Source organism: Kryptolebias marmoratus, linkage group LG12 (genome assembly GCF_001649575.2).
Source record: "Kryptolebias marmoratus isolate JLee-2015 linkage group LG12, ASM164957v2, whole genome shotgun sequence".
In the NCBI taxonomy this organism is placed as follows: Eukaryota; Metazoa; Chordata; class Actinopteri; order Cyprinodontiformes; family Rivulidae; genus Kryptolebias; species Kryptolebias marmoratus.
Window position 1 is genome coordinate 615,513 of NC_051441.1, and position 11,376 is coordinate 626,888.

Below are 11,376 nucleotides of genomic sequence, written 5' to 3' on the forward strand. Positions count from 1 at the left end.
GGGGGGGGGGGGGTGCTAAGCGACTAGCCAGGCGCTAACGCTGGCGCTAGCTCGGCCGAGCATCAGCCTCCGTTCACCGCATCCTCTCCACCAAACATCCGCTGTTTCTGTCAGAAATGACCGCGGTCCGGTTCGGCTGGATTAACCCCTCGGTCCGGTCGGTGAACGCTGCTGGGTGCTCGGCTGAAGCGGGCCAGCGGAAGCTGTTTACGGGTTAAAAAGCGAGCTAACCCCGTTAGCTCGGGTAAAATGGCTCTCTGCTGCTGAAAGCCATTTTCAGATGTTCGGAGGTCTCGGTGAAAGTGGGCTGATGGCTGCAGCTGCCGGCCCGCATCATGTCGGAACCAGCCGCTGCTCTGCTCTCCGGACCGGACCGGCGGGCTGCTGGAGCCCGCTCCCCCGGGGGAAGAGGGGGTCTTGGCGGCAGGAAATGGCCGAGCCGCGGCGCACAGATGCCCCGCTTTGTCCCCGTAAATTCCTGCCGGGGCTGGACCGGACCGGGAGGAGACGGGCCAAGGTCAGGCAGTCCGGTCCGGCTCAGGAAACCTTCACATGTTGGGTCAGAACCGGAGAACATACAGCTGAATGTTAGAACCGGGTCAAAACCAGGTGCGTGTGAGCTGACCCGGGTCATGTGGACCGGTTCGGTTTGTTTACATGATGAGCTCAGATTCAGATCGGAACCAGAACTTTTTGCTGCTTGTTCTGTCAGAGAAGAATCTGTAAACAATCATCAGCTGATTCTAGGTTCTGATCCAGTTCGGTTCTGAGACTGAATTAATTTCTGATCTGAAGTTTTTATTCAGATAAAATCTGCAGAATTGATTCAGTTTTCTTTATTTTTGTTAAAAGAGGAGAAATCTGGACGGACAGATTCATAAATCTTATTTTTCTGTCCAGTTTGTTTCCTGTTTCGCTGTGAATAAAATAAAGTTTTATCAGATCTGCAGGTTGTTTTTATTCCGTTTACAGAACGAGCCGCGGATCTGAGACGTTAGTTTGTCTGAAGGACGTCTCTGCTGGTCCACCCTGGTCCACCGGCGCTCCTGGGGGGTCTTCAGCCTCAGGGGGTGTTCTGTCGGGTCGGACCGGTCCGGGTCGATCAGGCTCAGACCTTTAATCAAAGCTGTGAGGAGGTTCTGATCCGACTCTTAAATCTGGGTGTTTGTAACGAGATGAGCTGCAGATTCCAGATCAGCTGGTTAAATCGGACGATCAGATCTGTAATCTGCTGCAGATTCCAGATCAGATCAGATCACTAACCTCTGCGTGTCGCTGAAAGTTTTCACAGAACTTCACTTTCTGTCTGATGTTCGAGTCTTTATCTTTGTAAAAACAAAACAAACGTGTAAATTATGAACAGTTCAGGCGCCTCCTGATCCTTCAGATGGACGGGTGTCCACCTGTGGTGTCCTCAGCTGATTGGACAGGGTTTAGAAAGACACAGAGGAGGACATCAGCTGGGACTGGAGGAAGTTTGGACCCAGCACGAGTCTGAGAAGTTCTGATCGGATGATCCTCAGACATGTTGCTCCTGGCTGTAAACCTGCCGACAGGTGAAGCGCCGATGGTCACATGACCTCCGAACAAACAGCCAGGAGTCAATATTAGATCATCAGGGATGAACTCAGCTGCTGGACGAGACGCGTCGGCTTTAATTATTTCATGTCAACATTAACTGCAGAATAATTACTGTTTACGGGTGAATTAGCTTCAGTTACACATAAAGAACTGTTTTAATCTTTATTTAGTCCAGTTTGGTCACTTTATGGAGTTTATTTTGCCTTTGATTAAACTCAATATTTAATAAAATGAGACAAAACGGCTGTTTTTAAATGTTGATCAAACGTTTGCTGTGGATCGAGATGAAACCATCGATCTGCAGCAGCTGCACAGATGTTGACTGACCTCAGAGGCTAACTGCTCAGTCACCCAGCTGAAAGTAGCTAAATGCTAACTAAAAGCTGAAAGTAGTAAAACCTGAGCTAAAAGCGTTAGCAGTCGAAGGGTTAGCTAAAATACACTGAAGTAGATTTTAAAGAATTTAAATGTTTTTAACTGGGAAAGTTTTAGTAAAAAATTATAAAAGTTACAAAAAGCCAGAAGTCCCAGCAGCCGTCTCCTGGATGAGCCGAAGGTTTAGCTGTTTGAACGGCTAAAAAAGCCCAAAGTCTGCAGGGGGAGGTCAATCCCAACAAACGTGTCCTGTTTTCTTTTTAAATAACGAAACACCGGAGAAAGGAAGTTTATTTTGAAAAGACGCCGCATTTAGGAACGTTTTTCTTTTTCACCCACTTAAAACGGACTTGACCCGGGACCCGACCAGGGACCTCATTCGGATCAGAAATCGAGCGTTTTGATTAAAACTTTGATAGCAGTTGGAGTTTTTTCCAGGATTAACCGGATCAGAAACGCAGGTTGTTGTTTTTAGAGAACTGATGTTTTTCTGTCAGTGACGTTTTCTCCTCCTTTCTTCCTTCTTCGCCTGCAGCGACACCTCATTGGCCGGCGTGACCCCTGCAGGCCCGCCCCCTCCCGAGGCGGGCCTTGACTGGCTGGACTGGCACTGGCGGGAGAAAATGGCCGCCACCCTCAGCTGAGGAGCGAAGCTGGGCCAATTCCTCCCTCCCCCCCTCCCCCGACATCACTGTTCATGGCTGAGTTGTGAACCGTGACCCTCCCCCCTTCCTGCTGCGCTGTAGAGTACTATGGCAATGCATGATATGAGTCGTGCCAAGGGTTTCCCCTGTAAAGAATGTGATATGGTCTGTCCGAGCACGCCAAGCCTTCTCGAGCATATGAAAGCACACTATCAGCAGGAAGAAAGCGGACGGTTCGAGTGCGAACAGTGCGGTCGTATCTACAAACACGCAGCCAGCCTAGCCAATCATAAGAAGTCTCACGAAGTCGGTTCCTTCCAGTGTCCGGTTTGCACGCGCACGCTGCCCAACGCGGTGGCTTTAAAGAACCACCTTCGGATCCACACTTTATCCCCCAGCAGCGCGCACGCCGAGGAAGAGAACGAGGAGGCGCCCGAGGAGGCGGGCCACGACGAGAGGACCTACGGCCTGGCCCAGGACCTCTCGGACGGGTTTGCTCGTTCCCATTTGAACAATAGTGGTATGGGCCATAGTGTCCTGCCAGGCCACGAGACAGACGACCACAGGAAGAAAGGCTCCCCTGAATCCGACGACGCCTGGGACCGACCCTTCAAGTGCGACCAGTGCGACCGGACCTACCGGCACCACGGGAGTCTGGTGAACCACAAGAAGTGTCACCAGCAAGGAACTTTTAAGTGTTCTGTGTGTTTTAAACAGTTCAGCAACCTGGCTGCGTTAAACAGCCACGAGAGGACTCACTCCAAGTTCAAGGCGCCGGGGGCATCCATGGTGAGCGGCGGCAGCAGCGGTAGCAGCAGCCTCCACAGCTCAGAGCGCAGCGCCGGCTCTCAGTCGTCTCAGAGCGACGACTCCGCCTCCTGTTTCTGCCACCTGTGCCAGGTGGCGCTGCCAAACAAGGCGGACTTCCAGGAGCACATCCTGCTGCACAACACCGCCTCGCCGTCACTCGGACTGCCGCGCAGCTTCCCCGGCATCATGGCTCACAACCTGAGCACTGTGCGCTCGCCAGCGTACACCCCCACCCTCGGGGACCCTCTGCCTCTGCCGCCCCTGCCGGCTGAGAAAAGAGGCCCCTATGACCCCATAATGGGGCCCCCAGTCAACAACCCCATCTACACCTGTGCGTACTGTGGGGCAGGACACCCTGACCTGGAGACTCTGAAAGTTCACTATTTGACTCATGACCCCCACCCGCCCTCCCACAGTCAGGACAGTTCGATCCTCAACTCGGACACCCTCAGCTCTGGCTCGCAGGGCTCAGTGGCGTCCCCCTCCGGTGGCCGTGTGCCTCAGCCCAGTTCTCCAGACGACGAGGAGCGCCGCTTTAAATGTGGCGAGTGCGGCAAAAGTTACCGGCACGCAGGAAGCCTGGTCAACCACAAACGCTGCCATCAGACTGGCCACTACCAGTGCACCATCTGCTGTAAGCAGTACCCCCACCTAGCGGCGCTCCACAGCCACCTGAGGAGCCACAAGGGCCGCCCCTCGAACCAGCCAATCAACAACGACAGCAGCGACTGGCTGTCCCCGGAGCCGCTCACGCTGGACTCCCAGCAGAGCTACGTCCAGGAGGGCAGCGGGGCCACCACTCCAATCTCACTGCCGGGAAACCTCGGAGACGCCGCTCACTTCGTGCCTGACGGCGGCCACAGCAGCGGCCTCGACTCTCTGGAGTTCCACGATCGCTTTGACAGTGGCTCACTGTCCCAGAGCAGCTCCGCCCACCGTCAGGCTGACAGGCATGTGTGTGCCGACTGCGGCGAGATGTACGGAGACGTCTCAGGCATCAAGTCTCACATGTGTCCCCGCCGCAGCCAGCCGCAGCAGCAGGGCAGCATGTCCAATGGCTTCTTGGGGAACATGAACTACCACGGCTCCGGTGGGACCTCGCTGCCCTCCGGGAGCTCCGGCAGCATGAAGGAAGGCAGCAGCCAGAGACCGTACTCCCAGAGCGCAGCCAAGAGGATGGGCAACAACGACAAGGAGGAGGATGACGACGGAGAGGTCTATCAGTGCTCCGTGTGCGGCAATCACTACGCCAGCCTCAGGGCCCTCAGGAGCCACCTGCGCAGCCACGCTAACAACCCAACCGGACCAGGACCATCTGCCCTGGAGCAGGACTGGAGGATGATCTGCTCCACCTGTGGGCAGAGCTTCTCCAGGAAGCAGGACCTCCTAAACCACCAGTTAATCCACGGTCCCCAGAGGTCGGACAGTCAGCAGCCGGGTATCGCAGGTGGCTCCGCCAACGGCGGCGACAAGATGGACGGACGCAACCACATCTGTGTGGACTGCGGCGTGTTTTTCGTTGACCACCACCACCTGGTCACCCACCTGTGCCCTGGAAAGAATCGGGCCAGCTCCATGAGCAAAGCGGGCTTGAATGGAGGCAAAGGGATGTCTGGAGGGGACGGGGTCGCCGGGGGAAGCGGCGATGTGGGAGGCGATGGACGCAGGTCGATGGTCGACCAAAGTGACAAACCTCACAAGTGTGACCAGTGTGGACGGGGGTACAGACACCCCTGCTCGCTCCTCAACCACAAGAAGTCCCATAAAACTGGTGTGTTTCGCTGCCTGGTGTGCCAGAAGCGCTACTACAACCTGCTGGCTCTGAAGAACCACCAAAGGACCCACTTCGACCTGAAAAGGTACGCTGCATGGTCCCAAGAGTCTGTTTGAATAAATCCTCACAGGAAGCACGGTTTACTTTGATTAAAGTAACTAAAATGTTCTTACAACAATTATTTACATATATATTTATTTAACCTGAGAGCTTTGAATATAATTTCCTAATTCAGTGTCAGAGCTGAAGATGTTGAGGTTCTCCTCGGGAGGGACGAGGATGGACAGGATCAGGACTGAGGTCCTCAGAGGTCCAGCACAGGTTGAAGGACTGATGTCCAGAGGAGGGACAGAAGGATGTTGGAGACAAAGAGGACAGATATGGATGCAGTTAGAGAGGACATGGAGGGAGTTGGACTGAGGACAGAATACTTGTAGTTTTACAACATCAGGGTGTCTGATCCACCAAAACCTCCTCTGGCAGCAGCTCTGTGGTAGTTGTGTCTCACATGGTTGTGGAGTAAGTTTGGCCCACTCTTTCCAACATGGCTTCAGCTCATTGAGGTTTACAGACCTTGGTTTCTGCTCAGGATCTTTCTGGGCTGCGACCGTTGGGGACAAACCTTTCAGACGCAGTTCCCAGAATGCTTTGAGACGCTCGTGCGGATTCCCAGTTTCCTCGCCCGACTTGAAGAGCCTCGCTCTCGTGTCGAGGAATGAGAGTCAACTCTGCGTTTGGCGAGGCGTGAAACCAAATTGTGGCTGATTAGGTGGGAAAAAGAAAAGATTACGGGCGCCGCGTGACTCTGAGCTTCTGGAGCGCAGCAGCGAGGAGACGATCTGCAGCCTGGTCCTCCAGCTGGTCCACATCGCCCAGCGTCTGATGGCAGAATGACTGCTGAGCGGCAGAGAGGCCCATGTTTTTATGGTCTGGATTCCTTCATTGTCATGCAGAACCTTTGCACCACTGGTCCACAATGTTCTCGTGGTTGTTGAGCGGCTGACTCCAGTCAGCCAAAGGTTTCCATTGGTCCCAGATTTAGGATTACTCTGGTCATAAACTGGATCTGTGCAGCCAGCTGTGGGCTGAGAACATGAGGTGAACGTCTTTATTGTCACACACTACTTTAGAACGATGTTGGACCTAACTCCACCTCCAACTCATCGTGTTACCGGAGCCGTTTGGAGCTCTTACAGGAGCAGGAGGTGTTCCCCCTCAGAGTCCTCAGAGTCCAGGCTACGATCCAGGCTGGATCTTTATGTAAAATAACTGTCCTTTGGGTCCCTCTCTCTGGTCCAAAGTCCGGATGAAGGAGGAGGGTTGGAATAATGTTTGAGTTTGTGATCATTTTTGTCCTTTTTGCTCTTAGATGTTGAGGTTGACCTTAAAATAATTCCATATTTGGAGCCTTGGACAGGTCTGGACTTTGACCCGACCCGGTTCTTTTCCAGCCGTTCTGTTGCAGATTTTCTGCTGTGTTTATATCATGAGTTCATGTTCTTTTATTGGATGATTTGATTTAAGGATAAATGGGGCAAACAGAATTTTCTAAGACCGGTTGATTCTGATGTGAGACTAACGAGCCAGATTACATTCAGACGTTTTAAATGACAGAAAATCATGAAATCGTTCATTTTTTAAAGAAATGAATCAAACTTTTTATTTGTCTTCTTTGTTCGTGTGTAAAACAGTAACATCTGCAGAGAAAGACAGAATGTTGTTATTAACCTGTAATAGATGAAAAACAGCCGAGGACCAGGAACACATCCCTGAGGAATGCCCTAACTGGGTTGTGTTTGTTATTAGATATTCAGAGCTGGTGGTTTTGTTTTTAAGAGACTCGGTAAAAACCGTAACGCTGTCGTTTTGTTTGTTTGTCGTGTCTCTTCACTTCTGATCGTCCCTGCTGCAGGCACAAATGTGAGGAATGTGGCAAAGCCTTCAAGATCCAAAAGCAGCTCATCAACCACCTCCGACTCCACGAGGAGCACCGGGCCAAAGGTCTCGTCCGGACCGGGCCTAACGGTTCCCGCTTCCAGCAGCCAGGCCCGTCTCAGACGATGCAGCCGATGAGAGGGGACGCTTCCAAGGGCGCCGTGATGGGAGTCAAGTACAGCCACCAAGGCTTTAAGAAGCCCTACTCCTCTGCCGGAACCTCCAGGCCCCAGAAGTTTGACCCCGCTGAAAGTGGGCGGCGGCCTTTTGCCTGCGAGGAATGTGGGAAGACGTACCGCCACGCCGGAAGCCTGGCCAATCACAAGAACCTTCACAAGATCGGGGAGTACCACTGTAACGTCTGCAACTCCACATACCCCAACCGGCTGGCCATGAAGAACCACCTCCGCCTCCACTTCGCCCAGAAGAAGCACAACTGCCAGGAGTGCGGCAAAGGCTTCCGCACGCAGCGGCAGCTCGCCACCCACACTACAGCGGGCCTGTGCAAGGGCCCGCAGGGCCCCGGGGCACAGATGGACTTCGAGTGCGACGGCTGCTGCGAAGGCTTCGCCACGGCTGACGAGCTTTCGGCTCACGACTGCCCAGCCCAGCACCTGCCGTCTTCGTCCTCCACCAGCAGCTCCACCAACATCAACATGGAGCGGACCTCCGTGGACCTGGACTCGGATGAGCGGCCGTACGCCTGCGACCTGTGCAGCTGCACCTACAAACACGCCAGCTCCCTGCTCAACCACAAGCACACCCACAAGACCGGCAACTTTCGCTGCAACTTCTGTGACAAGCCCTACACCAACTACATGGCGCTGCGCAACCACATGCGCATCCACACGCAGCGCAAGAAGCACATCTGCCACACGTGCGGGAAAGCCTTCCGGCTGGCCCGGTTCCTGAGGAACCACCAGAAGGTGCACGAAGAGGGCGCCACCCCGTTTGGCTGCCCCAGCTGCGGGAAGAGCTTCCAGGGGAGGTCTGGCCTGGCCCGGCACCGCTGCGGGGACAACCAGGTAGGCATGGAGGTCAGGAGGAAGGCCGCTGCACCTGCGGGGGAGGAAGAGTGTCGGTACACGTGAGTTCTCGTCAGTTGTTTGTGATTCTTCGAAGTTGAAAAACAAATAGAGAAGATGAATTTAGGTCTCTACGTGTCTATTACAGGTATATGATCTCCAATCCGGCTTCCTTGGGACCATACGCGTGCCGGAATTCGGATTTTTCTGAAGTTTGGACAGATTGAATTAGACACCAGATAAGTCATCCCCGTTTGCTTTCAGTTAGCATATTATCACACACTGTAGTTTGTAGGCTGCCTTCAACCAGTCATGTTGTGTTTTCATGTTGTTTTCTTCCCTGACAGACTGCTGCTCTTGTTGTGTGTCTGTGTGTTTGTTGTGATGGACGCTGAGCAGATTAGATGTTTGAGGACGATCAGGGAGGATCTGCAGCTCGCTGCGCTGCACGCCTGCACCTCGGTTCTTTCACAGAGAACCGAGCCGTTGGTGCAGTGCAGGAAGTGCAGATAACCTCCCCGTTGTTTGTCCATGTCCCCCTCCTTCACCCAGCAGCCCCCCCCAGTGACCTGTGTAGAAACAAAAGAGCGCTTTACAAAAGCTCTGAGCCGGATTTCAGATCATATACCTGTATGTTCAACATGTGAAATATATCAGATACCAGTGAGTCACATGTCCACCTCCCGTCACTAACCTCCCGCCCCCCTCGTTTGTCTCTGCACAGGTGTGATCAGTGCGGCCGCTCCTACCGCCACGCCAGCTCCCTGCTCAACCACAAGAACACCCACACCGTCGGCATCTACCACTGTGCTGTGTGCCTCAAGACCTACAACAACCTGCTTGCCCTGAAGAACCACCGTCGCATCCATTCCGAGACGCGTCGCCACCGCTGCCACGACTGCGGGAAGGCCTTCCGGGTCTCCTCCCAGCTCTACAACCACCGACGCGTCCACCAGAAGCAGCGGGAGTTGACCTGCCGGTCCTGCCAGAGAGCGTTCCCCACGCAGGCCAGCTTCAGGCTCCACATGGAGATCACCCACGGCCAGGCGCCACAGCCCCGCCAGCCCAGACCCCAGCAGCCCCGACCGGGGGGCTCCCAGGAGCTGGGCTGGGGGTCGGGCCTGGACCTGACCCTGATGCAGGAGCAAGGACTCGACCCCCGCAGCCTGGTCAAAGCTCGCGGCAGGGAGGGCAGCAGCGACGCCGCCAAGCCCCACGTCTGCAACCAGTGCGGGCGGTCCTACCGCCACGCCAGCTCCCTTCTCAACCACAAGAACAGCCACAAGACCGGGACTTTCTTCTGCTCCTCCTGCCAGAAGGAGTTCCCCAACCTCATGTCCCTGAAGAACCACCGGCGCATTCACACCGAACCCAAACGCTACCAGTGTCCCGACTGCGGCAAGTCCTTCCGGGTTTCCACGCAGCTGATCTGCCACCGGCGGATCCACACCAAGGAGAAACCCTTCTCCTGTCAGCACTGCGACAAGCGCTTCTCCTCCAAGTCCAACCTGCGGCACCACATGAAGGTCCACTGGAGCAGCGCCACGCCGCCGCCGCCACACGTGGCTGCGCCCAACTACCTGGGCATGCCCGGAGGCCCCTTCTTATAGGTGCCAAATCAGCCTAACCTCGCTCCTCTTCCACACTCAGACTGGCTGCAGCCGCCGCCCCCTCCTCGCTGCATGCTGCCCCTCCCCCCGACGGCTGCAGCCACTCAGACCGACCCGACCGGGGCTGATCGGGTCGGATCCACGGAGGCCTTCGTCAGTGTTTGAAACCGTCTTCACTCTGAAACTTGTAGCGCTGAGTGATGTGCAGAGGCAGCAAAGACTCATGGTGTGTGTGTGTGTGTGTGTAGTAGCAGCTGGGAGCACTTCCTGTTCGGTGGGTCACACACATGGACTCAGAACTGTAAGTTCTTCCTGACATCAGGGCGGTCCGGACATTTCACACAGGTGGTTCCGTCGGTTCAGAACGTTTCTGGACTCGGTCAGAGTTTGTAAATAAATGTTTACAAACGATTCCAGAGTTTATTAGTTTGTGTCGAAAAACATCTGAGGACTGCAACAGCTGAAGAAGAGACGATAAATGAATTATTTCAGAACCGATCTGAAGATCATGTTTCTCTGTGTTCTGTTTCTTCTTCTGTGGTTTGTTTGCGGTCAGCGAATGCAGCTGCACTGCGGCGCCACCCGCTGGCCAGCATGCAAACACCACTTCCTGTCTTCAGAACAAGCTGCAGAACCAGACTTCTCAGATTTGTTTTGTTGTTCAGGTTTCTGATTGTGCTGAAGACAAAGCTAAGTCCAGCTGAGTCCATGTGTGTGAACAGTGATGTTCTGTTGGACCTGTGGCCCTGACCCAGCCCTGACCCGGCTCCGACCCGGCCCCGACCCGGCCCCGACCCGGGTCCGACCCGGCTCCGAACCCGGCCCCGACCCAGCTCCTGGACTGATCTCAGCGGAGCTGGAAGGACCTTGTTGTACCTCGGTGTCTCTGCAGCTCATGTAGTAACTCACTTATTTATATGATGAATATTATTCTGGTGGACTCTGGTACCGGACCGGACCGCACCGGACCGCACCGCAGTAGTGTGTAGGATGTGTTGATGTAAAGCCCGTCCGTGTGGAGGACCCAGAACACGGGACAGCTCATCTTCTTCTGCCTTTTTGACCACGTGACGTCGTCCCTCTCTTCTTCTTCCACGTCTCTCCAGCTCCGGTGAAGGACTCGGTTCTGTTCTCCTTCAGGAGAACCTCCTCATGTATTTATTGGTGTTCCTTTCCCGTTTTCTTATTTAAATGTTCTGTGTGTCTGTCAGCGTGTTCAGGAGCACCGGTGCTAGTTAAAAAATAAAGTGAACGCCGTGCAGTGACCGTGAAGTGCCGTAGGAGTCCATGTGATCTAGAAGACAGAAATATTCCCGTCTGTTCACCGTCTCTCTTCCTGCACCTCGATTTGTTTGGACACTTCCTGCCTGCAGTTAAAGTAGTTTAGAGAAGAAGAAAACGGTTCGGAGCAACAGTAACCCTTAACTTTTGGTTTCCATGCGTATATATGTAATGCCTACTATACACTTTTATAAACTATGTTTTGATAATTCATTTCTTAACAGAGAACTTGTCCATAAACTATAACCCTTACTGCTGAAGTACTGAAAATAAATAGCTGAGAAAACTCGTTTGGTTTTCTGTTCGATCCTGTCGCCTTCTGACGCCACTTCCTGTCACCT

General features: G+C 54.0%; 1 protein-coding gene across 2 annotated transcripts; it reads left to right on the top strand.

Annotated features, from left to right (window-relative positions):
• The first annotated feature begins 34 nt into the window (after positions 1-34).
• si:dkey-89b17.4 (zinc finger protein 646) lies at positions 35-11,324 on the top strand. Of its 2 annotated transcripts, none has more exons than XM_017441416.3 (4): positions 35-609; positions 2,492-5,269; positions 7,097-8,206; positions 8,869-11,324. In XM_017441416.3, exons 2-4 carry the CDS (start codon positions 2,709-2,711, stop codon positions 9,752-9,754), a joined length of 4,557 nt encoding a protein of 1,518 aa, XP_017296905.1. In that variant the 5' UTR covers positions 35-609; positions 2,492-2,708; the 3' UTR covers positions 9,755-11,324. The 2 variants fall into 2 exon arrangements, with proteins under 2 accessions (XP_017296905.1, XP_024858665.1); XM_025002897.2 differs by lacking the exon at positions 35-609 and adding an exon at positions 8,293-8,383 and having other exon boundaries at positions 8,867-9,000.
• The last annotated feature ends 52 nt before the right edge of the window (positions 11,325-11,376 follow it).

Bases quoted from the DNA above. Each gene is read 5' to 3' on its own strand.
- si:dkey-89b17.4 (XM_017441416.3), top strand. From the start codon at position 2,709: ATGGCAATGCATGATATGAGTCGTGCCAAGGGTTTCCCCTGTAAAGAA. The intron at 5,270-7,096 runs GTACGCTGCATG...TCCCTGCTGCAG, and splicing joins ACCCACTTCGACCTGAAAAG to GCACAAATGTGAGGAATGTG. The intron at 8,207-8,868 runs GTGAGTTCTCGT...GTCTCTGCACAG, and splicing joins GAGGAAGAGTGTCGGTACAC to GTGTGATCAGTGCGGCCGCT.